Source organism: Herpailurus yagouaroundi, unplaced genomic scaffold (genome assembly GCF_014898765.1).
Source record: "Herpailurus yagouaroundi ecotype Mexico unplaced genomic scaffold, PumYag 187, whole genome shotgun sequence".
NCBI lineage: Eukaryota > Metazoa > Chordata > Mammalia > Carnivora > Felidae > Herpailurus > Herpailurus yagouaroundi.
In genome coordinates, this window is record NW_024412418.1 from 2,928,293 (window position 1) to 2,955,528 (window position 27,236).

The 27,236-nt window shown below is 38.6% G+C and overlaps 2 protein-coding genes and 1 pseudogene across 2 annotated transcripts; 2 read left to right on the forward strand and 1 right to left on the reverse strand.

The window, feature by feature from the left end:
• Positions 1-1,254: 1,254 nt before the first annotated feature.
• LOC121043920 (olfactory receptor 5B3-like) lies at positions 1,255-5,137 on the reverse strand (annotated as a pseudogene).
• Positions 5,138-5,733: 596 nt separating this feature from the next.
• On the forward strand, positions 5,734-6,672 carry LOC121043774 (olfactory receptor 5B3-like). The gene has a single exon (XM_040495772.1). It carries the CDS (start codon positions 5,734-5,736, stop codon positions 6,670-6,672), a length of 939 nt encoding a protein of 312 aa, XP_040351706.1.
• Positions 6,673-19,549: 12,877 nt separating this feature from the next.
• Positions 19,550-20,503, forward strand: LOC121043921 (olfactory receptor 5B2-like). The gene has a single exon (XM_040495898.1). The coding sequence runs from the start codon at positions 19,553-19,555 to the stop codon at positions 20,501-20,503; it is 951 nt and encodes a 316-aa protein (XP_040351832.1). The 5' UTR covers positions 19,550-19,552.
• The last annotated feature ends 6,733 nt before the right edge of the window (positions 20,504-27,236 follow it).

A 27,236-nucleotide genomic window follows, 5' to 3' on the forward strand; every position in this document is an offset into this window, starting at 1 on the left:
TGCCATACCTCACATAGTAGCCATCTTATCCTTCTAGTTGCTTAGGCAGCTAGGCTACCATTTTTTTTTCACATTCCACGTCCAATACATCATCATATCATGTCACTGCATTATTTCAAACATAGTAAAAAACAATCCGGCCAACTTGGAAGAATATAATACTATGTATGATTTGGAAGAAACCAAAATAAGCAATTAAACAAATAAAATGTAATTTAAGAGATTTATTTAAATGTCTGAAGAAGATAAGAGCAGATAAGAGATAAAAAGCTATTTTAGATGGTGTGATTGAGAAAAGGTCTCTTAATGAAGCGGTGTGAGATCTAGGAAAAGGACTTTCCACTAGGGCAAAAACAAGCCAGAGACACAGTTTTGGAGGCAGAGTAGAAGTTCAGATTCAGTTCCTAATTGTGTGGCAGTATACTGGCTTTCCTCAAGGAACATTTTGTTTTAATTCCAGACTATTGAGATTTCAGCTAAGCACATTGCCTTTCAGGCAGAGGTAAAATTTTGTGGTTGGTTTATCATTGATTTTTTTGTGGTCTTATGACTGAACTCTTGCCAGTGGAATGTACTCAGAGGTAATGTGAACAGCTATTATATCACTTTCTTGAAAATAAATTATATTTCCTTCAACCCATCCCTTTCTCCTTTCCTGCAGGTAGAATAGTTATGATAAGGACAGAATTTCAACACTCTGCAAGATGACAGACAGAGGCTGTGTGGACTGAACTTGGCCCAGAATGACCGATGGGTGCCATGTCCAGAGAGTTCATATTTATCCTACCACAGGTATCCACCATTTGAAATGAATTGGTATTGTATTTAAGCCACTGTGTTTTGGCTTTCTTCGTTATAGCAGTTTGATCTAATTTCCAATTGTGATAGATGAACTATGGACACAAATTCTTTGCAGCTGTTTTCCTCAAGAGATGGAGTCTTCCATGCCCGATCCATGCTTGCATCGGGGCCAGCCCTTTGACATCATGGATTAGGATAATGTGGCAGAGAAAATCTTGTGTGAGTTTGGAGTCTAGACTCCAAGAAACCCTTCGGTTTTACTTTCACACTGAAAATATTATGTAAGAAAGCAGGTCCAACCTTTGGAAGATGAAAGAGCACGTGGAGAAAAGAGAGAGAATAACCAGAATCAACGGTCAGAAACGTGAGTAATGCCATGTTGAGCCTCTCAGCCCGGCTGACTGTGCAGCAGATATGCAACCACATGAGTGAGCCCACGTGCAAGTAGCAAAGTCACTGTCCCTGTGCTGAGAGCATCCTCAGGATGGCAAGAAATGTGAACAGATAGGAGGTCAAGATAACTATAAGGGCAAAACGGACTTAGAAATCCACTAATTAAAGAGCACAATCTCATTTACGTAGATGTCACAGCAGGAAAGAGCCAGGATTGAGGGGCTATCACAGAAAAAGTAATGGACCACATCGGAATGGCGAAGAGATTGGCGAAGAATGGCGAAGAAAGAGAGGCCGAAGGTGACTCCAGTGTGGATGGCAAATTCAGCAAGCCCCAAATATACCAGCCTACCGCCATTTGAGCACACACATGATGGTGGCCAGAGCGGCGGGTGTCAAGTAAGCGCTGACCCTCTACACATGACAGCTACCAGGAAGCAGTCTACGGTGGCAAAAGCCAGAAGGAAGAACCTCTGAGCACCACATACGTCGTAGGAGATGACTTCCTCCTCTGTGAGAAAACCTCCATCACCGTACGAGTGACAGCGGAAGACTTAACACATTCCACCAGACAGCGGTTATGTAGGAACAAAAAGCTAAAAGAGACCCATGTAGACAGAGAACAAACTGGTGGTTGCCAGTGGAGAGCCAATGTGGGGGAAGGGCAAAATAGGTGAAGAGGAGTGGGAGATTCAGTCTTCCAGGAATGGAACGAATATGTCACAAGGATAGAAGGTGCAGCCCAGGGAATACAGTCAATGGTATTGTAATGGTGCTGCATGGGGACAGACGGTAGCTACAATTGTGAGCAGAGCATAATGCATAGAGTTGTCGAATCACTGTGGTGTATGCTTGAAACTAATGTAACATTTTGTGCTAGCTACATTTCCATTAAAAAATAAGAATTTTTGCCATGAAAACAAACAAACAAAAAAACTTGAGGCAGATGTTTAAATCAGCTTTATTTGTAATCACAAAACACTAGCACCAACACAAATGTTCTTCAACTAAGAATAAGATAAACCATCAGTAACAACCAGATAGTAAAACTCTACTCCGCAGTAAAAATATTCTCCTTTGATACAGGAAACGATACAGATGGGCCTCAAATGCTAAGTGAAAAATTATAGACCTACGCAGTACATGTTCTAAGATTACGGGTAAGGACACTCTAGAAAAGGTGACTTTATTTGGGCAAAAGAGTTTATGGGTTTCCAGGGGCAGTGGGTGGCAGAATGGGTTTACACAGAGAGGTTTGTATGAATTTTTTTAGGTGATAGTGCTTACTTGACACGAATCTGACAATATTCCTAAAACTATATGCTAAGATTGTGGATGTTACTGTATGGAAATCATGCATTAATTATAAACTGACAAAAATAACAAGTAATACAAAACGTGTGTGTTCAATGAAAATAACCAGAGTGGCTCCCACAGACTGTTTAATTGCTTCCATCCTGAGAAGGTGGGATGAGGTGCCGGAAATGTTCTCCCAGGGGAAATTCCCAGAGAATGTCTGTGTCTCTCTAATTCTCTCCACATCCCCATGCATTAGCCAATGAAATCCCAAGATGACTCCACATGACATCATTGTAGAGGCACCAGTCTACATGCTGAACCCATTTGGTGATCATTTATTCATATGAATGTTAAACTTGCTAGTGCACAGAAGTCTTATCGTGGATTCTCTATCAGCCTGCAACCACATTCAGGGGAAACACCCCAAGAGAAAAATCACGTTGATTGACTTCAAAAATGATAATTTCTTACTGAGATGTTTTACAGACCCTCCCTGCTTGTTATTTACAGACACGAGTCTGTGAATTATGTAAGAGGTAATCTTATCATCTTTATTTTACAAATAAGGAGGAAGCCAGTGATTCCTCTAAGGACACAGAAGGAATGCATGGTAGGTTCAGAAATTGAGCCATATTAATATGCTTTCCTCCATTTTTCCCTGCCTCAGAGACCTTGGAGCCTTATGACCATGTCCTGAGAGAGCTCCTGTAGTACGATTTATGCATTATCCTATGACTGAGATTCTGATTCAGACCCGCTACTCAGCATTGGCTCTTCCTGTTCACCCAGAAGACAGGTAAGCATCCATATTCCGTAAACATTTTTAACGACAAGTGTCATCTATGCAAAAGCAGTAGGGCAGCTCTGCTTACTTCGAGTTATTCGAGAACAGAAATCGATGTCTTCAATGTTTTTCCAAACTGTGGAGGTGAGACTGGCGTATACATGTCAAAATTTCCTTCAGAAGGGAGTTTATTGATACTTAAGGAACATTGTCCTGCTTTGCTAAAGATATGAACAAAACAGCCACAGATGATTCTCTAATTGATCGAGTGGTGATTTCATCCTGGTCACTCAATGCTGGCCTCTCATTGGACACAAACAAGCAAGAGCAAGAGTGAAATAACCTTTAAACTACAAAATCCCTCATATGAATTAACAAGATCCCCGATAATTTCCCTATAACTTTCCCCTATAATTTCAAGCTTATCGTCAGCAATACAACCACAGATGTTGACAGCGAATGGCTAAAAGCAGAGCCTTTTGATTACACAGAAAGTGGATTTAACTCTCGAATCTTGACTCTTTCCCATGCTAGCTGTGTATTTTAGAGCATCGCATAACTTCTCAAATCCTCATGCTCCACAATGGTGAAGGAGGCATAATAATACTACCTCCTGTATGCACACACATTTGACATATAAAGCCTTTATTATTGCTCATAGAATGTAGTACAGGCTCCAAGTAGGTACGTGTGTTAAGGTTGGCAAACAATGTCCACAATGTCTAATGTTGGCAAGTAATTCCCCTATTGTACGGGAAATTGTCAAAGTGTAGGAGGAAGATGTGAGTAGTTAGCAGAAGAGGGATGCCCTTCCAAGGCTTCAAGTTTAAGTGAACAGATTTATAGTACTCTTCCTATGGAGGAGTACTGACTATCCCAGCTCCTCAGGCTCCAGGCAGCCCACCATGTGCACCATGCACGTGTCTCTCAGACACTTCAGTGGGAAACCACAAACTGATTTTGGACCAGTAGAGACAATGAGCAATCGTAAGTTGAGTTCAATTCAATTTCATTTCAATACATTTTAGACTGTCATCTTAGGAACCATTCAGTGTGGGTTCAAAAGTTGGTTCAAAGCATGGCTTGTCAACTAATATTCATTTAAATATAAAAAATCGGGGCCTGTGGGTGGGTCAGTCTGTTAAACCTCCAACTTCGGCTCAGGTCATGATCCCATGGTGCACGGGTTCGAGCTCCACCTTTGGGCTCTGTGCTGACAGCTCAGAGCCTGGAACCTGCTTCGGATTCTGTGTCTCCCTCTCTCTCTGCCCCTCACTTGCTCACACACTCTCTCTCTCTCAAAAACAAATAAACATTAGACATTTTTTCAAAAAATAAATATAAAAAATTACTCAATGTCCTGTGCATATTTATTTATTAGAGAGAGAGAGCACAAGCAGGCGAGGGGCAGAGAGACAGGAAGAGAATCAGCGTGGAGCCTGATGCAAGGGCTCAATCTCATGACCAGAGCGAAAATCAAGAGTCAGACACTCAAGTGACAGCCACCCAGGAACCCCTTGTGCATCATAATTTAAATGACTGTAATAACAAATTAAACTCATGATGTTCTTGAGAGGATGTAAGGAGTATACAGATTTTCCAGGACTTACAATGAGCTTATGTTTCAATAACTCCATGGTAAGTTGAAAATATGGTAAGTTGAAAATTTACTTAATACACCTGACTTACTCAACATCATAGCTTAGCCTCTCCTACCTCAAACATACTCTGAGCACTTATATAAGCCTACAGTTGGACAAAATCATCTCACACAAAGTCTGTTTTCTAATAAATATCTCATGTAATGTACTGAAAGTGAACCACAGAGTGGTTGCCAGTGTCTGGGTTGTTGACCCTCATGATTGCGTGGCTGACTGGGGGCTGTGGCTGGTGCCAATGCCTAGCATCATGAGAGTCAAGCCTCACATCAGTAAGCTGGGAAAAGGTCAAAATTCAAACGTCACAGTTTGATTTGCATCGAATGTGTGTCACTGTTGCACCATCGTAAAGTGGAAAAATCATTAAATCGAATCATCGTAGGTTGGGGACCATCTGTACCTCTACAGGGTCTGCAGCAGTTCCTGGTGGGTGAGTCATGGGCAAGTACCTGCTTTCACTAGGCTTGGGGGAAGTGAACGGCCAGACATTCCTTCTGGACGAGCCATCTTGATCAAGTTATTTAATTCTCTACATCTCAGTTTACAGAATTCTAAAACTTTAGAATTGAGGAGATGCTCCGTACTTCAGATTCAACAGTTTGCAAATCTACACATCATTAATGTGCTAACTTTTGTTGTCAAGCTAATTTTTTTTTTTATCTGGAGAAACTTGATATACAAGCTACTGCTCTAATGAAATAACACATACTGTATGTATACACTTTTCAATATAAGTCTCTTGGTTTATCACCCATTTCTTTCTTCTCATTGCCATAGCGTTTGTGGTTCTCAACACTGATGGATAACAGGACAGAAGTGACTCAGTTCATCTTGCTGGGACTAACCAGTGATCCAGAACTGCAGGTTCCCCTCTTTATCGTGTTCACCCTCATCTATCTCATCACTCTGGTTGGAAACCTGGGGATAATAGTGTTGATTCTGTTGGACTCTCGTCTCCACACTCCCATGTACTTTTTCCTCAGTAACCTGTCTCTGGTGGACCTTTGTTACTCTACAGCTGTCACTCCCAAGGTCATGGCTGGATTACTTATAAGAGACAAGGTCATCTCCTACAGTGCGTGTGCTGCTCAGATGTTCTTTTTTGCAGCCTTTGCCACGGTGGAGAGTTACCTGTTGGCTTCAATGGCCTATGACCGCTATGCAGCAGTGTGCAAACCCCTCCATTACACCACCACCATGACGACAGGTGTGTGTGCATGTCTGGCCATAGGTTCCTACACCTGTGGTTTCCTGAATGCCTCTATCCACACTGGAGACACGTTCAAACTCTCCTTTTGTATGTCCAATGTGATTCATCATTTTTTCTGTGATGTGCCTGCAGTCATGGTTCTTTCTTGCTCTGATAGACGTGTCAGTGAGCTGGTTCTTGTTTATGTAGTGAGCTTCAACAGCTTTTTTGCTCTCATGGTCATCTTGATTTCCTACATATTCATATTTATCACCATCCTAAAGATGCACTCATCTACAGGATATCAGAAGGCTTTATCTACCTGTGCTTCTCACCTCTCTGCAGTCTCCATCTTCTATGGGACAGTCATTTTTATGTACTTACAGCCCAGTTCCAGCCATTCCATGGACACAGACAAAATGGCATCTGTGTTCTACACCATGGTCATCCCCATGCTGAACCCTGTGGTCTATAGCCTGAGGAACAAAGAGGTTAAGAATGCATTCATGAAGGTTGTTTCAGAGGCAAAATTATCTTTAAGATTGTGATTTTTTAACATTGTACAATGTACACTAATCTAGTTTCATTAAGACCACTGTGAAATTAAGTTTCTGGAGTGATATCTTTGCTTATTCAATGCCTCTTATCCTGAAGGAAAAAAATATATGTCTGGAAATGTAATAACCTGAACAAGAATGATTAAGATGTCTAAGTGCCTGGGTGCCTGGGTGGCTCAGGCATTAAGCATGTGACTTCTGCTCAGGTCATGATCTCAGGGTTCTTGAGTTGGAGTCCCAGATTGGGTGAGCTGGAGCCACGTCTTGGGTGAGCTTGAGCCCCACTTAAGTGAGCTCTGCTTCTCTTTCTCTGCCCTTTGCTCACTGGCTCCCCATCTCTCTCTGTCAAAAAAAAATTGCCTGGGGCCTACTTGTAAAAGCAGGTATTGATTTATTCATTTATTCTACATGAATTTGTTTCTACCACATCAATGCAGAAACACATAAAATAGGGACACAAATGAAACCATGAACAGAAGGGCACATATCCTTATGTGCCCATGAAGATACATACACATTGGAGTAGGGAATTTCCCAGAGTTAACTGGAATGTTGTTAGTTTTTAATAATAATAATTTAAATATTTAATTCATGTATTAGAATAGAAATTTATGTCCAATATTTTTATTTCGTTAGTTGAATGCTGTTCGAAGAGTCCTAACTTAAGAATAACCTTGAGAATATACTTAAAGTAATATGCTACTAAATGAGTGTATCTACCCTAAGGGGGCACAGCTTATTTTCTGCTTTGCTGAAATATTTTTATCTCACTCAGTGTTTGTACTCCAAAGTTTGGGCACAATGATTTCCTGGATCCCATAATCAAGTGAATCATCTGAAACAATTCTATAATTTTTACTTTGAAGTGATGCCTCATTAAATGGGAAGTAACGTATCAAATAAATACTCTTTAGTAAATCATAAAAAGACATTAAATTTAAAATTATTTGAAGTGTTGGAACACCTGGGTGGCTCAATCGGTTCAGTGTTCAACCCTTGATATCGGCGCAGGTCATGATCCTGGGTCATGGGATCAAGCCCTTCATTGGGCTCCACACAGAATGTGGAGCCTGTTTGAAATTCTCTCTCTCTCTCTCTCTCTCTCTCTCTCTCTCTCTCAAAAATTATTTAAAGGTTAGTATCCCATTATATTTGAAAATTACTTCATATGTATGAAATATAATTAACTGAAATGATTCTAGATATCTACATAGAAATATATGATAATATCTGTCAATAATAAAGATAATGTACATTCAATATGCTAGTATAATGCACAATATTTATGTTTTTAATTTTGATCCTCAGAAAGCTTTATACTATAAAAATCTACCCGCATAAATATGTACCCTCAACTAATTTGTTACCTCTAGATAATAAGAGGCTTTGATATTTCAGTATTTGTAAGACTGTGCTTGAATATACTAGTATTTTCATCCTACTATTTGGGGGCAGTGTAATATAACACAAACATTCACTTCTACGTTTATGGTAATATTTCTCCTGTCAAAAACATTATTACCTAAATTTTTATAATTATCTTAAATAATTGTTTCATTTTAGAAGTATTTTAGAGTTACAGAAAATTTTCAGAACAGTGCAGAATGTTCAATGTAACCCTGTGGCAATCTGAATAATGACTTGATCCACATCCTAATTTCTGGAATCTTCCAAGGTTACCTTATATAGCCTAAAAGGACTATGTAGAGTTGATTAACTTAAAGATTATATCCCATATTTTCTGTGTGGACCAGGAAGGAAATCCCACGTATAATTATAAGAAGTTTGACCACAGATAAAAGAGTAGACAATGTGACATTGGAAGTAGATGAAGTGATGTGACCACAAATCATGGATGACAACAGCCATCAGCAAATGGAAGAGGAGAGGCGCCTGGGTGGCTCAGTCGGTTAAGTGTCCGACTTCGGCTCAGGTCATGGTCTCATGGTCTGTGGGTTCGAGCCCCACGTCGGGCTCTGTGCTGACAGCTCAGAGCCTGGAGCCTGTTTCAGATTCTATGTCTCCCTCTCCCTTGACCCTTCGCTGTTCATGCTCTCTTTCTCTCTGTCTCAAAAATAAATAAATTTTAAAAAAATAAATAAATAAATAAATAAATAAATAAATAAATAAGAAAATGGAAGAGGAGAGAAATGGATTTTGTCTTAGAGCCTATGGAGGGAGCGTGGCTCTTCTAATACACTGACTTTTGTCCAGAGAACCCGATTTGGACTTTTGGATTCTAGACTGTGAAGGAATTAATACGTGTTGCGTAAGCTTCTAGGTTTGTGGTCATTTGTTATAACAGCCATAGAAAATGAATACAACTCTCACCTAGTCTCCTCTAAAAAGGAATTTTATATTACCATGGGGCATTTGTAACACTAGGAACCCAAGCTTTGTATATATTAATTTTACTCTGCCATGTAGGGTTTTAAGGGTTTTAACAAATGCAGAGCATTGTGTTCACTAGCACTGCACTATCACTTCTCAGCCTTTTGGCTAAGATCAAGTGTCATTACCAGCACTGTACCAGGGAGAATACATTATAATTCTAATATTTCCCTTTCCATTTCTGTTATAGACTGCCAGTCCCTACTCCTTCATCTGTGGAACTCACTGAGCTTTCCTCCATCCCTATGGTACATGAATGGAATCTCATGATGCAGAGACTTGGGAAGGAATAAATAAAAACTGTTTTTTGTTCACAGGTGACATGAATGCCTACTTAAAAAATAGGGAAAAATAGGAGAAAAGAACCCTCCCGGGACTAATAAGTGATTATAGAATGATTGTCGGATGCAAGGCTAATATACTAAATTTGATCACTTTCTTATATACTGAAATGAACAAACAGGAACTGAAATTAAAAACATGAGGCCTTTCCTATTAGCAGCCCCCAAATCAAATAGTTATAAATCTAACAAGATAACTAAATAAAAAACTACCAAACTTTAGGGCATCCGGGTGGCTCAGTCAGTTGACCAACCGACTCTTGATTTCAGCTCAGGTCATGATCTCACAGTTTGTGAGTATGAGCCCCGCACCAGGCTCCATGCCGAAGACACCAAGACTGCTTGGATTCTCTCTCTCCCTCTCTCTCTGAGCCCCCACCCTGCTCATGCTCTCTCTCAAAATAAAGAAATAAACTTAAAAAAAAAAAAAACACTACCAAACTGTGATGCTGATGTTGTTGTTTGTTAATATGGCAATGGACATAGTTATTTCTCTGATATATTTCAAAAGAGGTTAAAAAAATAATGTATTAAAAAAAACATTTAAGAGATTGGACCGGGTACTAAGGAAACTAATCGAAAATGGGAATTTTTTCCAAAAAGAAAAATCAGGGTCTTATAAAGAAATATACCCCATCACCAGGGTTGAGGGGCCTTCAAAATGTCGATTCCATAAGATTTCTTTTTTTTTTTTTTCCCAACATTTATTTATTTTGGGGACAGAGAGAGACAGAGCATGAACGGAGGAGGGGCAGAGAGAGAGGGAGACACAGAATCGGAAATAGGCTCCAGGCTCTGAGCCATCAGCCCAGAGCCCGACGCGGGGCTCGAACTCCCGGACCGCGAGATCCTGACCTGGCTGAAGTCGGACGCTTAACCGACTGCGCCACCCAGGCGCCCCGAAGATTTCTAAATTGAAATCTGTGCGCCTTCCATTACTATCTATTCTGAATGGGAGCTCCTTTTTTTCCCATTATCTTTACTCTAGTCCAATTTTATTTATTGGGAATGAATGTGGAAGAAGCTAAGTTTTCCTTTTAGTGCATAAGTTACTAGGCAACAAGGAGCCACACAAGGACTGGGTGGAGAAGACCTTCTAACCTCTCAAATAGCCTGGACATTGTGCTTCTATATTAATTAGTTGGGATTTAGGTTGTCTCCCTGGTGGAGGTGAATAAGAAATTTTCTGTAGGAAAAGAAGTATAAGATGAATATTTGATGATCATAAGCATTACAATGGAAAAGACTGGTTAGTTATTTTCCCAAACTATTTCTTTTTTACTCCTGGAAAAAACATAGGCTCTGTTCCTCTGCCTTCATACAAATAATTTTGACCATATGTTTGTGTTCTTAGCCATGGAATGTGAGTACAGATCATACATGCTGCTTCCGAGTCTGGACCACGAAACTCTCCAGGTGATGTCCTGTTCATTCTTTTTCTTTGTCACCAGCTGGGTGGAGAGGATTCAGACCACAAGAGATGACAAAATTACTAATGGAAAGAATCAGGGTCAACTGAATCTCTGTAGAGATTCCCCCAGAACAACTAATGGAACAATATGCAAGCACGAAAGACGTCTATGGTCATGTCACTGCTGTTTGCAGTTTGCTTGCTCGGCAGCTAGTATTATTGACCCTAACAGATTCAGAGAGCTTCCCATAAGATCATCTGGAGGATGTTGTGGGGGTGGGGAGGATTTATGCTGAGAGAACTATCAAATTTCTCCAACATAACTTGATTCTACAATGATTTCTTTTGAAAACTCACCAGCCTCCAAACCATAACCAAAATGGCTAGCGCCAACTTAGCACACGTTTCGGAGAGAGAACAAATCCAATGTGAATTCCGTTCCAAACCAAACTTTGTGATGTAGGGCAAGTTATGTAAGTGTTCTGAGTTTCTAATGGGGAAACTACTGCCTCTCTCACAGACTTCTATTAAACGGGCACTGAATGAGCCAGACTGTAGCACAGTGCCTGGAACAGAGTAGCTGCTCAAAACATGTCAACATCCTTTCCCTTCTGTTCCTTTTCTTATCTCTCTTTCAATCATCTAATATGCCAACCTTCTCCATAGAACTACTAAAACTTATATTATATTGCTTTGTTTTTATAGGTTTAGTTGTAGCACTGAATTGCAAGACTTTTGAGCCCACAAATGTTATCTCATTTAGATATGTATTCTCAGAGTCTAGACTAATGTTTATTCCATAGAGCTCAAGAGTAGCTAATGAAATGTGATTCTGTATAGGAACAAATTTACATGGGAAAAAAAGGGCACAAATATTTATCTCTATCTTCTTCATAAACAGTGGTCAAAATATTGCTTATTCATTTTTGTGTGTTTACTCCTTTCATTTGTTTTCTCTATTAGAATAAAAGTTCTATGCAGCCGGGAACAATTTCTGATTTGTTCACTAACAAAGACTCTTGAGAGTTCAGAGCTGAGGCTCAGTAAAAGATTTTAAGGAATGAATAACTGCATGAGAAGAGGAACTGACACCAGACAGAAAAACTCATCATCTGTTTGTAAAAACAGAACACAGACAACAAAGCATGCTAGCTCATGCTGCAGGAACATGTTAAATTGAAAACCCAGTGGTTGAACACAGCAAAGATAATAAAGATTTTATGTTAGTTTCCTATGGTTGCTGTAACAAATGACCACACTCTGGGACCTTAAAACCACACGCATTTGTTTTCTCGCAGTTCCGGAGGCCAGTTGTTGGAAATCAGTTTCACTGGGATGAAACAAAGATCTCAGTCTTGGGAGTCTCTAGGGGAGACTCCGTCCCTGGTGTATTTCATCTGCAGGTGACCGCCAGCATTCCTCAGTGGTATTTCCATCAGTTTCTGCCTTTGTCATCACATTATTTTCTCCTCCTATTGTCTGTTTAATTTCCCTCTGCCTGGCCTTTTTTAATGTATGGGAGATTAGCATAAAAAATCTACTGTTTCAAATTGTGCAACTCAGTAGTATTTAGCACATTAACAATGTTCTGCAACCATCACCTCGATTTAATTCCAAAAGACTTTTTTTATTCACAAAGAAGATCCCATACCCATGAGGGCCCCCTGTCCCTGGGAACCAATAACCTATGGATTTACCTATTACGGATATCTCATGTAAACAGAAACATATAATAAGTGATCTTTTATGTCTGACTTCTTTTACTCAATTCATTGTTTTTGAGGCTTATCTGTGTTGTAGCATGTATCAATGCTTCATTTCTTTTTATGGCTGAACAATACCCCAGTGTACATATATACCACATCTTTTCATCCATTCTCAATTGGTAGACATTTGGATGGTTTTCACCTATCGGCAATTGTTAATAATGCAGCAGAAATATTTGTATTCATGCACAAGTGTTATTTGAGGACCTGTTTTCATTCTCGGGTGATATTACTAGGAACAGAATGGCTGGTTTATACGGTAATTCTATGCTTACCTTTTGAAGACCATGGAACTGTTTTTCACAGCAAATGTTCCATTTTTCTTTCCCACCAGCAACGTACAAGGGTTCCTATTTACCCACATTCTTGCTACAATTTGTTAGTTTCCATTTTCTTTTACACACCATCCTAATGGGTGTGAAATAGTATCTCATGGTTTGGATTTACTTTTCCCTAATGCCTAATGATTTTGAGCATACTTCCATGAGCTTATTGGCTTTGAGTAAATCTTCTTTGGAGAAATGTCTGTTCAAGGACTTTGCCAAGTTTTCAACGGGTCTATTGGTTTCTCTGTTGTTGAGTTGTAAGAGTCCTTTATGTAGCCTGCATATTACAGCCTTATTAGTAATGTGATTTGCAAATTTTTTTCTCCCATTCTTAAGCCATTCTTTTCATTTTCTTGAAAATATACTTTGATATACAAAGGTTTGTAATTTTGAAGAAGTTCATCTTATCTCTTTTTTCTTTTGTTGCTTGTGTTTTTTGATGTAATACATAAGAAACCATTGCCCAATCCAAGGTCTGGAACTTTTCTCACATTTTCTAATGGTTTTATGTTTTTAGCTCTCATATTTCAGTCATCAGCCATTTTGTGTTGAGTTTTATATATGCTGTGAGAAGGGATTCAACTTCACTCTTACATGTGGATATCCAGTTGTCCCAGCCCTTTGTTGAAGATTTCTTTTGCCACTGAATGAACTTAGCATTTTTGTCAAAAATCAACTGGCAATAGATACATGGGTTTATTTCTTGTCTCTCAATTCTATTCACTTGACCGACGTCACTATCCTTGAGGCAATATCAAATTGCTTTGATTAATTTAGATTTGTATTAGTTTCGAAATCCAGAAGGGTGAGTCCTCCCGCTTTGTTCTTCCTTCTCAATATTGTTTTGGCTGTTGATGGTCCCTCAAAATTCCATTTGAATTTTCGCAATAGCCTCTCTCCTTGTGGTCATGAGAATTATGAGAGGGATTACATCAAAACTGTAGATCACTTTGGAAAGTATTGCCAGTAAACAGTATCATATGACCCAATCCGTGAACACAGAATGTCTTTCCACCTATTTAGGCCTTCCTGAATTTCAACAATTTATTCTGTAGTCTCAGTGTACAACACTTTCACCCTTGGTTAAGATTATTCCTCTGTGGGGAGCCTGGGTGGCGCAGTCGGTTAGGCGTCCGACTTCAGCCAGGTCACGATCTCGCGGTCCGTGAGTTCGAGCCCCGCGTCGGGCTCTGGGCTGATGGCTCAGAGCCTGGAGCCTGTTTCCGATTCTGTGTCTCCCTCTCTCTCTGCCCCTCCCCCGTTCATGCTCTGTCTCTCTCTGTCCCAAAAATAAATAAACGTTGAAAAAAAAATTAAAAAAAAAAAAAAGATTATTCCTCTGTATTTTAACATAAGGAGGCTATTGTAAGTGGAATTTTGTCCTTCATTTTCTTCTGGGATTGTTTATTGCTAGTGTATGTAAGCACTACATATTTTTGTTCGGTGAATAAGTTTGTTAGCTAATAGTTTCTTGTACATTCTTTTGGATTTTCTCTATGTGAGGTAGCATCTGAAAATCATACGGCTTTTCTTCTTCGTTCCCAATTTATATGCCTTCTAACTCTTATTTTCTTCTGTAATCACTCTAGATAGAACTTTCAGTACAACTTTGAATGTAAGTAGTGAAAGAAGGCATCCTTGCTTAATATGTGATGTTACAGGGAAGGATTTCACTCTTTCACATTTGAGGATGATGTTAGTTGTGGGCTTTTCATTAGTACTCTTTCTACTTTTGAGGAAGTTCACTTCTATCAGGTTTCTGGTTGCTTTTATCACGAAGGCACTGGAGATTTTGTTAAACGCTTTTTCTGAATTAATAAATCAGATAATTTAATGTGTTCTTTCTCCTCAATCTATTGAAGTGGTTAGTTACCTTGAGTGATTTCAAATTTTGCTTTTTCCAGCTTTTTAAGATATAATTGATAAATCACATTATATAAGTTTAAGATATATAACATAATTATTTGAAATGATGGCAACGATGTTTGACTAACATCTGTGACATCCCATAGTTACAACATTTTATCCTGAGATGAGCACGTTTAAGATCTAACATCTTAGAAACTTTCAAGTGTACGTATTAGTGTTGTTAATTATAGTAATCGTGGTGTGTGTCACATCCCTAGTATTTATTTATCTTATAACTAGATATTTGTACCTTTAGCCACCTTCACCTGTTTTCTCGATTGCTCAACTTTTACCTCTGGAGCCACATGAGTGCCTAGGGGATTTGGATAGAACATCAGCTGCCTTGGCTACAACAGGGTAATTCAGGATGGAAAAGAAACCCATCTGACTACATACCAGAATCAAATTTTTGAATGGCCTTAGTAGTATTAAAGCTGAACGTACTCTCCATATTTTTGGCCTATGTGTAATATTTTTGCTTTGTTGTAAACCCAAGAAGGAAAACAGGATTTCATTTATCAATCTCTAAAAATCCAACAGTTTACAATTTAATTACAACAAGTAAATGAATGGAAAGGAAAAAAATAAAATCAAATAGATGGCATACAAGAAACAAAGTAAGTTTTTACAATCTAATATAAATATCAATAATATAAAAATGTGAATGTATTAAACCCACTAGTTATGGACCGAGTAACAGCTTAATAAAATTTGGGGAAGGAAAGGAAGTTACCACAAATGCATCTATGTGCTACTCAGCAGAAGAAATTATATCCCTGTACACAATTTAATTGCTTCTTCCCTAGATAGAAGTGATTGCCCTCATACGGGACTGTCCCCTAGGAATTTCACACCTACAAATTTTCTCCTGGTTCCCATTCATTAGGGCCTGAAATCATATCATGACTCCACATGACAATATTGTAAAGGGACCAGACTCCGTGTAGACCCTTTTGGTCACCATTTCTCTAAATGAATGTTAATGCTTTTTAGTACACACACCAGTGTTTTCCCAAACTGAGTGTTGGCAGTGACCCTGCAACCACAGCCAGGGGAAACACCCTAAGATAATAATTATATTATTTTATGTTGAAAGGATAACCCTTACTAAGGTCCTTAAAGACCCACCCTCATTCACAGACAAAATTCTGTGAAATTGGGGGACAAGTAATTTTATTATGTCTATACCACAAATAAGGAAACTGAGCTCTGTGTAAGGTAAATGACTCTTCTAAATACACAGAAAAATCCACGGTAGATGCAAGACTTGAGCCTGGGCTTCCTAACTCCATGTTTATGATCCTTTCTTCATCTCTCCATGTACCTTGGAACTTTGGGACCAATACCTGAGATATGCTCCAAAATTGTTTATACATTCTTCTAGGTCTGAATTTCTGATTTCAGACTCAGTTCAGGATTGTCTTTTATTTTTTTCCAAGAGCAAGGTAAGCTTCTCTGTTTAATATACGCTTTTAGTGAAAAATGTAATTGATGCAGAAGCAGCGAGGCAGCTACCTCTTCTAAGAGTTTTTGAGCTCCTATCTAGTTGTTTGCACACTTTTTCTGAAACCTTGACTTAAGTATAGGATTCAAATGCAAAAAAAAACCCAAAACAAAACAAAAACCACAACATTCTAATCCTCAGAGAGTAGGATAGTATTTACGAAATTTCGTGCTGCTTTCCTTAAGAAGTTAGCAAAAATCTATTGTTTTGTGCTGGTCCAAGTCTGTTGGCAACCAGACTTGTGGCTGAACTGACTCTTGAGGTTCTGGTTATGACTGCAAGACCTGCTCAGCCATAACCATCAGGAGACCTGAAAGAGATAAAGTTTATTATTCACAGATCCTGGAAACCACATGGCATCCCTGGGGCCACACAGCAAGGCCATGGATAGGGAGGGAGAGCAGGTCTGGGTTCTGCTTTTGTTGGTGTGGTGGATGGACACCTAAGGTATCTGGGGTTCACACTTGAGTGGTGAATTTAAAGCATAAAAGAGGGAATTTAAAGCATTGTGAGAGAAAAACAAGTGGCCTGGGATGGTAGGTTATTGAAATCCACCAAGATCTCTAAAACCAAGGAGTCTGGGAGGTGAGAAGCTAACTCTTTATCTAGTGGCTGGCAATGTGTTTATTCAAGATAGACATCACCTGATTGGCTCAGTCGGTAGAACATGTGAGATAAACATTTTTTTTCTGAGATAGACATCTTTGAAGTGGGTGTCTCTCTGCATGGCTACCTAGGCAATCAAACCATAAATCAGGCACTTGCATTAAAAAAAAGAAAACCTTCTGTTGAGGCTTACAGTGCAACTATGATAGATGGTAAGATTGGGTAGGTGGTAAATTTTTGACTTGTTATTGAAGAGATAACTAACCAAACAGGGCGAAATGACACTCCTTCAGACTCCAGAAGGATCATCATAAAGCTACCAAGATCCTTACTCCAGTTTTACTGTAATTTCCCTACAACCTGCCCTTTTATTACTGGATCATCTAGAAAATCTAACAATGCAATGATTCAAGCCACAGGCATTAAAATCAGTGATATATGGGTTTTTATCTTAACTCGGACTAGATGTAGAATTTTAAGAAGGCATGTAACTTCCAAATCCTTCATTTTCTTAACTTTAAATTAGGGTGTGTGTGTGTGTGTACACAATTTATACCTTTCCTCTTCTATATCCATCCACCCATTCATCCATCCATCCATCCATCCATCTATCCCTTCTTGATCCATCCTCTATATGCCTGTCTTTGGTGTCTCTGCCGGCCTACTTGTCTGTCGTTTCTGATTTCTGTTTATCTGTGAGATATACTGGCACATAAACACTGGGTTAAAGTTGTTACTAATTCCCAGAAATATGAACTGGGAATGGATTTATTCCAGATATGTGACCCTGAATAAGTTAATACCTCTTTCTGTTGATAATTATACACAATCAGAAAGTTGGCCACAAGATCTGTGAAGGTGTCTCAGCTTCAACAGTGTCTAACTCCCTAGATAATTTACCTATTATGTATTCTTTTCATCCCCACTGTGGCAGTCGGAATAATGCTCCCCTGTATTCCCACATCCTAATCCTGGAATCTGTGCTTATGTTCTCTTACATGGTAAAAGGTATTGTGCACATATGAGTAAAGTTAAGGATTTTGAGATAACAATTTTATACTGGATTATCCATGTGGGCCCAATAAGAGCATTCCAGTCATCATAAAACATGACAAATGTTAAACAAGAAATTGTAACTTGATACTATTATTGAGTGATGGGTTCACAAACACAAATTCTTTAAATTCCAGACATGCAATGTGTAGAGGGGCCAGAAAGAAGATGGTGGAAAATAGTAGTTACCAGAAAATGGATGTCCCTCAACACTTCAAGTATAAATAAAAGGATTTAAACCATTGTGCTTGCTCAAAAACAATCTACAGACTAGAGTCAGCTTCACATATATGGGTTTTCACCCCTCAGTATATATGATCCAGCTACATGCTGACACTAATGACTGTAAGAATATGTCTAGGATAAAATAGGAGTCTTTCAACCCAAACTAAAATGTGGATCAAAAGGAAGAAATTAAACAAAAGAGGTCTGTGTGAGGGTTTTCACACAGAATGCGTGACAAAGCCACGAACACGGGGGATATAGGACAGAGTGAGAAGTACTGGAAGACACAAAAATATCTAAGTAGGCATAGCGTGTCAGAAAACTCACATCAGAGTAAAGCTGCCGGATGTCAAAACCCACTGGCACCTTGTTCCATCCTAATTATGAGATTATGAATAGAACACATCGGGATGGTGCTGAATACCCACATTGCGTGAACTGTGTGTCCTGATTATTTCATCTAACACTCACAGGAACACAGAGGTAGGTTCCAATGTCACCTTCGTTTTACTGATGGATAAAAACAGGCTCAGGAAACTTCATTTAGGACCAATATCTCCCAGGTGGTAAATGGATTTCTTCTGTGTGAATGCATGTACACATAAGCCCAGAGACCAATATTCTACACCCAATTCTGTACCTTCTTTTGCCTTTGTTGACTGTACGTGTCTCTAATGTTGCACTAATCTCACTGCATATATGTACATATATTTGTGGATTGCACTGCTGTGCAACCCCAAGCATTAAGTTTGGAAGAATGGATACCATGATTAAGTGTAAATTGAATGAGATTAAAATCAATTCAAATTCACTGATGACATTTAGTTTGGGAGCCGTTCTGAATGTGTCTAAAGAACAGCTCTGTAAGTAACCAGGTAAACTTGAATACTCAATCTCTTTGTTGCCAAGTTACTTATGATATATATGAGCATAATAACTAATCAATCTAATGGGGATATGGAGAGGAATGAATAAATACACATAAACACTATTGAAGTGGAAATGATTAGTGAACCCAAAAGATCTGATTTGGGAGTTCAAACATTTCTTGGCATGTGGCCTTAGACAGCTCATTACCCTTTCCTGTGACTCAATTTACTCATATACAAAAATAAGTTGGGAAGACGATCTGTGACGAACCTTCCTGTACAAAAGTCTATTCTTTTATGGATAAGTTATCACTAAATTGCATTTGTCATTCCCATGCTTAGAAATGGAGAATATTCACAAATAAAGTATGGCCATAATAAAATAACGCTCATGCTTTTCAATTTCCGTGCAACTTTTTTTTATTGATCATTCTTTGCCACAGAGCGTCTCGTGATTCTCAAATCACATCCATGAAGAATCGTACAGACGTGACCGATTTCATCCTGTTGGGACTAACCGATAACCCAGAACTGCAGTTTCCTCTCTTTATAACGTTCACGCTCATCTACCTCGTCACTCTGATTGGAAACCTGGGGATGATCGTGCTGATCTTGCTGGACTCTCGTCTCCACACTCCTATGTATTTCTTCCTCAGTAACCTGTCTCTGGTTGACTTTTGTTACTCCTCAACAGTCACTCCCAAGGTCATGGCTGGGCTCCTAATGGGAGACAAGGTCATCTCCTACAATGCATGTGCTGCCCAGATGTTCTTTTTTGCAGCCTTTGCCACTGTGGAAAATTACCTCTTGGCCTCAATGGCCTATGACCGCTATGCAGCAGTGTGCAGACCCCTCCATTACACCACCACCATGACGACAGGTGTGTGTGCTCGTCTGGCCATAGGCTCCTATGCCTGTGGTGTCTTAAATGCCTCTATAAACATTGGAGACACCTTTAGTCTCTCTTTCTGTGTGTCCAGTGTGGTTCATCACTTTTTCTGTGATATTCCAGCTGTCATGACTTTGACGTGCTCTGATAAACACAAAAGTGAGCTGATTCTTGTTTTTATCTCAAGCTTCAATGTCTTTTTTGCACTTTTTGTTATCTTTATTTCCTACCTGTTCATATTTACTACCATTCTGAAGATACACTCAGGTGAGGGATACCAGAAAGCTTTATCCACCTGTGTGTCTCACCTCATTACAGTTTCCATATTTTATGGGACAGTCATCATCATGTACTTACAGCCAAGCTCCAGCCATTCCATGGACACAGACAAAATCGCATCCGTGTTCTACACTGTGCTCATCCCCATGCTGAACCCTGTGGTCTATAGCCTGAGGAACAAAGAGGTCAAGAATGCATTCAAAAAGGTTGTTAAAAAGGCAAATTTTTCTCTAGGTTTTGTCTTAATGAAGTAGAATTCACAGAAAGCTATTAAATCCTTATTAGATTTACTCCATGCCACAACTCAAATGTTAAGGACATTTGGGGTATTAGAAAAAATATTGGTCTAATATTATTTATTTTTGTTGAGGAATAAGTCCAACCCTCTACAATGCAAAAAAAAAGTAATGGTTTTTAATAAAGTTTATTTCATGATGAAGTATGTGCTTTTGTTGGCACATTCCATCCAGAGGCAAATAATGATAGCAACTCAACAAATTAAAGCTTCAGTCATTACTGAGTGATTTGGAAAGAAAAAAGTATATTCACGTGGAAGTTTGCCAAAGAAAATAAGCATGTTAGAATAAAAGGAGATGTAATTACATTATTTTTACCTTTATCTTTTGAGTACCAACTCTTCACATTTTGTCTTAAAAATTACATTAAAGGGGCATCTGGGTGGCCAAGCATCCGACTTCGGCTCAGGTCATAAACTCATATTTCGTGAGTTTCAGCCTTGCTGTCAGCACGGAGCCCACTTCGGATCCTCTGTCTCCCTCTGTTTCTGCCCCTCCCCCGCATGCTCTCTCTCCCTCTCAAAAATAAACATGCAGAACTAAAATTAAAAATGCATTCAAAAATAATAATGGTGCTTGGGGTTTTTTGGTAATGAATGCTTTGAAATGGTTAATGCCACTCATTAATTTGTACTTTAGCGGAGTAATCGCTCATCCACCTCATTCACCCTTGTACTGGAAATACTGGACAGCCCCAATCTTGCCTTGTCTCGGTATTAGCTATTTTCTCCATGGGCTATTTCTTCACTTATTTCAGAGTTCTAGTTAAATGTTACCCACTCAAGGAGTCCAAAGACGCCTGCCACGAGAACTTTACAAGATAGTGACTCCTTTTCCATGGACTTTTTCCCTAAGCCTGCTCTATTTTTCACAGGCATTATCAACATTCAGCTCTTACATTTATTTATTTCATTTATTTCCCTCGAGTGCATGGAAAGTCCTTTTAAGCAATAGCTTAATATGGTTATTTCACTGAAAATAAAGCTTTGAGCCTTATTTAAAAATAACTTTTCTGAGCATCAAAACAACTCCAGAAATTCCAAGTTATATAGGTGAAAGCGAGTTACAAAAACTCACTTCAAGGGGGGAACACCACCAATATCAACCTGATAATGATCTCAGCTCTTGTAGAAAATTAGCAGTCTCAAAAACTCGCCACCTCTAACAGCGAATAATTCTTCCTCTTTTTAAATTTCCCTAACTGTTCACTTGCCCACTTGCAGCCAACCAATCAGTGACAAATGTACCTGAAGACCAGTTAGAACATCTCCCCCACTTCCAAAAGCCATATCTTAACAAAGCACCTGCCAAATATACACTGGTTCAGTATTTCTTCATTTCGCTCAATGAATTTACTCTTTACTAACACCCTTGAACTCCTGCTGAAATGAAATTTACTGGAAATGGGGGGTTTTTTTGATGCAAGTTCACGAATAAACTACTTCTGTTAGTGTTGTATGCGACATAGTTTTGTGTTTGATATGTTTCAGAAGTGGCAATAAAGAATAATGGGTAAGAAAAAAAAACATTCAAGTGGTTGGAACAAGGAACCAAGGAAAACAGTGAAAAATCGAATTATGCCTAGAGAAAAAAAAATCAAGTCTCATAAAGAAATATTTCCCATCACCAGGGCTTTGTAATGTCAATTCAGCAAGATTTGTGAACTGTCTGGTATGTCTTCCATTACTCTCTGTTATGAATGGGAGGGTTTTTTTTTTTAACCTGGTCTAACATTATTTGCCGGGTATGACCATAGAATGAGGTCAATTTTCTTTTTATTTTGTAAGTTGTCAGACCATAAGGAGCCATTTCTAGACTCGATGGAGAGGCAATTTAATCAATTCGTTAGGCTGGATGTGGAACTTCTCTGGCGATTTTAGGGTCTATGGATTTCAGGTTGTCTTCCTGGTGCAGGTGCATAAAGTGTCCTCTGGATGGAGGAAATGGAAAACGGACATTTGCCGATCAAAACATTATAATGGAAAATACAATTAATTGTTTTCCCAGCAATTTCTCTTTCATTCCTGAGCATGTAGCTAGTAGGCTCCATTTTCCAGCTCTCAAGAAACTGAGTTCCTGGGATTGTGTTCCCGTGACTGAAACATGAGCGTGAGTCACATGCTACTTTCAAGTTAGCCTCCTGAAACTTTCCGTGTGATCTTCTGCTCACTGTCAGTCTTTGTCATCGGCTGATAGAATTCATACTGCAAGAAATGGGAAAACCACTAAGCTGAGAGACTCTGGGTCACTGAACCACAGGATGATTTCCCATAGAACAACGAACTGCACAGTATGTAAGCAAAAACGTCTATGACCATGGCACTGAAATACTGGAATCTGCTTGTATGGCAGCTGGCATTATTCCCACTAATACAGAACATTTCCTGTAAGTCAATCTACATGCTGTTTGAAGTAAGTCAGAAGTGAGGGGCTATATAATGAGGAAAACTGTCAAACTGTTCTAACACAATTTAATGCCACAATTATTTATTTGTGAGCCCTCACTCAACTCAATCTCCAAATCAAAACAAAAATGGCTAGCACACATAAAATTAGCACAGGTGTTAGACAGAAAATAGCTCAACATGAACCTCATTCTAACAAGCTTTTCTTTCTTTATTTATTTATTTATTCATTTACTTTTAATATGAAATTTATTGTCAAATTGGTTTCCATACAACACCCAGTGCTCATCCTAACAGGTGCCCTCCTCAACAAGCTTTTCAATATAGGACAAGCTAATCAAATGTTCTGAGCTTCCATTGGGGCAAATAATGCCTGCCTCACACAATTATATACTGATTAATCTAGAACATAGCGCAATGTCATAAACAGAACAAAATGTTCAAGAAATGTTTCCTTTCCTTTCCGTTCCATTCCCTGCCTTTTTAAATTTCCTCCTCTATATTGTCAATCCTTTCCATATAACTATTGAGACACCTATTAATCGTATTGCTTTGTACTTACAATTACTGACTTTTGTCTGTTCCACCTATGTGATGTATTGCACTTATTAATTCGCATATGTTGAACCATCCTTGAATCCTAGGGATAAATCCCACTTGATCATGGTTTATGATTCTTTTCATGTGCTGTTGAATTAGGTTTACTAGTATTTTATTGAGAATTTTTGCCACTACATTCATCAGGGATAGTGACCTGTAGTTTCCCTTTTTTTGTAGAATGCATATCTGGCTTTGGCAGCAGGATAATGCTGGCCCTGTGAAATTTGGGAGTGTTCCTTCCTCTTCAATTTTTGGGACGAAGCTGAGAAATACTGGTGTTAATTTTTCTTTAAATGTTTAGTAGAAATCACCCATGAAGCCATCTGTTCCTGAGATTTTTCATTCTTAGCAAAGTTTTGATTACTGGTTCTTACTTGTTAATGATCTGTTCTAATTTAAAAATTGTTTTTTGGGGGCGCCTGGGTGGCTCAGTCAGTTGAGCGTCTGACTTCGGCTCGGGTCATGATCTCACAGTCCGTGAGTTAGAGCCCCACGTCGGGCTCTGTGCTGACAGCTCAGAGCCTGGAGCCTGTTTCAGATTCTGTGTCTCCATCCCTCTCTGAACCTCCCCCGTTCATGCTCTCTCTCTCTGTCTCAAAAATCAATAAAGGTTAAAAAATTTAAAAAAATTGTTTTTTTATCATTTAGCCTTGGAAGTTCATATGTTTCTAGGAATGTACCCATTACATCTAGGTTGTCCAATTTGTTGGCATATAGTTGTTCATAGTAGTCTTTTATTAGCCTTCGTATTTCTATAACATCAGTTATAATGTCATTTACACATTTATTAACTTGACTCTTTCTCTTCTTTTCTTGGTAAGTCTAGCTAAAGGTTTGGTATTTTTGAGTATCTTTTCAAAAAACCAACCTTGTAATTACATAGATTTTTTTCTATTATTTTCCTTTTATCTATTTCATTGTTTCTGCTCTGATCTGTTATTTCCTTTATTCTGCTAACTTTGGGCTTAGTTTGTTCTTGGTTTTCTATTTCCTTGAGGTATAAAGTTATGTTGTTTATTTGAAATTTTTATTTTTTATTAAAAAAAAATTTTTTTTCAACATTTATTTATTTTTGGGACAGAGAGAGACAGAGCATGAATGGGGGAGGGGCAGAGAGAGAGGGAGACACAGAATCGGAAACAGGCTCCAGGCTCTGAGCCATCAGCCCAGAGCCCGACGCGGGGCTCGAACTCACCGACCGCGAGATCGTGACCTGGCTGAAGTCGGACGCTTAACCGACTGCGCCACCCAGGCGCCCCGAAATCATCAGTATGCATTGCTATAAACTTCCCTCTTAGAATAACTTTTGCTGTGATCCATACATTTTAGTATATTGTGTTTCCATTTTCACATTTTCAAGATATTTTTTGATTTCCCATTTCATTTCATCGTTGACCCATTAAATGTTCAGGACTGCGTTGTTTAATTTCTACATTTGTGAATTATCCAGTTTTCTTCCTGTTATTGATACCTAGTTTCATGCCACTGTGGTTGAAAAGATTTTTGATCTGATTTAAATCTTTTTGACTTGCTAAACCTTGTTTGCGACCTAAGATAGCATCTATCCTGGAGAATATTCAATATGTACTTGAGAAGAAGGTATATTCTCTTCCTGTGGGATGTGGTGCATTGTATATGCCCATTAGGTCCATTTGATCTAAAATATAGTTCAAATCCAAAATTTCCATATTGATTTTGTCTTGATATTTATTCAATTGTTGAAAGTGGGATACTGGAGTCCTTTACCATCATTGTATTGTTGTTTATTACTCCCTTCAGATTTGTTAGTATTTGTTATTTTTCCTTAATATATTTAGGTGCTCTGAGGTTGGATGTGTGTGTGTGTGTGTGTGTGTGTGTGTGTGTGTGTGTACAATCATTATATCCTCTTGATGAATTGATGGTTTTATAATTATGTAATGATTATTGGTTTCTTATTACTGTTTTTGACATAAAACCTATTTTGTCTGATATAAGTATAGTTACCTCTGTGTGCCTGGAATATCTTTTTGCATCCCTTCTCTTTGAACTTATGTGTGTCTTTGAAACTGATATGAGTCTCTTGTAGATAGAATATGCTTGGGTCTTGTAGGGTTTTTTATTCATTCAGACATACTATATCTTTTGATTAGAGAATTTAATGCATTTATATTTAAAGGTAAGGATTTACTATTGCCATCTTGTTATTTGCTGAATGTTTTGTAATTCCTTTGTTTCTTTCTTCCTCTTGCTGTCTTCCTTTGTGAACTGATAATATTTCTGTTGTGATATATTTTGATCCTTTGTTCTTTTTCTCATCTGTTTCTACTATAGGTTTTTGTTTTGTGGTTACTCTGATGCTGACTAGAACACTCTATAGGTACAACACTATTTTAAGCTGGTTACAATTTAACTTCAATTGCACACAAAAAGTCTACTCTTTAATTCTCCTTTCCCATTTTATGTTTTTGATATCTCTCTTTACATCTTATATCGTGTGCCTATTAAGAAATTATCATAGCAACAGCTATTTTCATACTCTTATTTAAAAAGTTAAGGGGCACCTGAGTGGCTCAATTGGTTAAGCATTTGACTCTTGGTTTCTGCTCAGGTCATGATCTCACCGTTCGTGAGTTTAAGCCCCATATCAGGCTCTGTGCTGACAGTGAGGAGCCTACTTGGGATTCTCTTTGTCTCTCTCTCTCTCTCTCTCTCTCTCCCTCCCTCCCTCTCTCCCTGCCCCTCCCATGTTTGTGCTCTCTCTCTCTCCAAATAAATAAACTTAAAAAATTTTTAAAAAGTAATTTAAAGAGTTAAGTAGTTTACCAATCACCACATTACAGTATTTGAATATTCTGAATCTGACCATGCACTTGCCTTTACCAGTGCATCATTTCTTTTTATCTGCTTTCATGTTACTAATTAACACCTTTTTATTCCAGCTTGATGGATTCCTTTCAGTATTCCCTGTAAGGCAGTTCTTGTGACTTTGTTTGTTTGGGGAAGACCTTATCTCACCTTCATTTCTGAAGGACAACTTTGTTGGGTAAAGTATTGTTGGTCAGCTATTTCTTCTTTCAACACTTTGAATATATTATCCCACTCTCTCCTGGCCTGCCAGGTCTCTGCTGAGAATACCCTGATAGCCTTGTGGGGATTCCCTTGTATGAGATCATTTTTTTCTCTTGCTGCTTTAAACATTCTTTCTTTGTGATTTTAGACAGGCTTATAAACATATGCTTGGAGAAGGCTACTTTTGTTTGAAAATTTGAGGTGATCTATAGCATTGGAGGTCAGTGGCAGGAATTGGGTTCTATGCACTATGCAGGTGCACAGCTTGAGGGGGCTCAAGGTCATGAGCTCACAGTTCATGGGTTTGAGCCCCGCATCAGGCTCTGTGCTGACAGCTCAGAGCCTGGAGCTTCCTTCGGACTCTGTGTCTCCCTCTCTCTCTGTCTTCACCCACTCATGCTCTCTCTCTCTCTCTCTCTCTCTCTCTCTCTCTTTCTCTCAGAAATAAATAAACATTAAAAAAATTTTAGAGATATTAATTTTTCTTTTTCATTTTGGATTCCTTTTCTTTCTCTTTCTTTCTTTCTTTCTTTCTTTCTTTCTTTCTTATTTCTTTCTTTCTTCCTTCCTTCCTTTCTTCTTTCTTTCTTCTTTCTTTCTTTCTTTCTTTCTTTCTTTCTTTCTTTCTTTCTTTC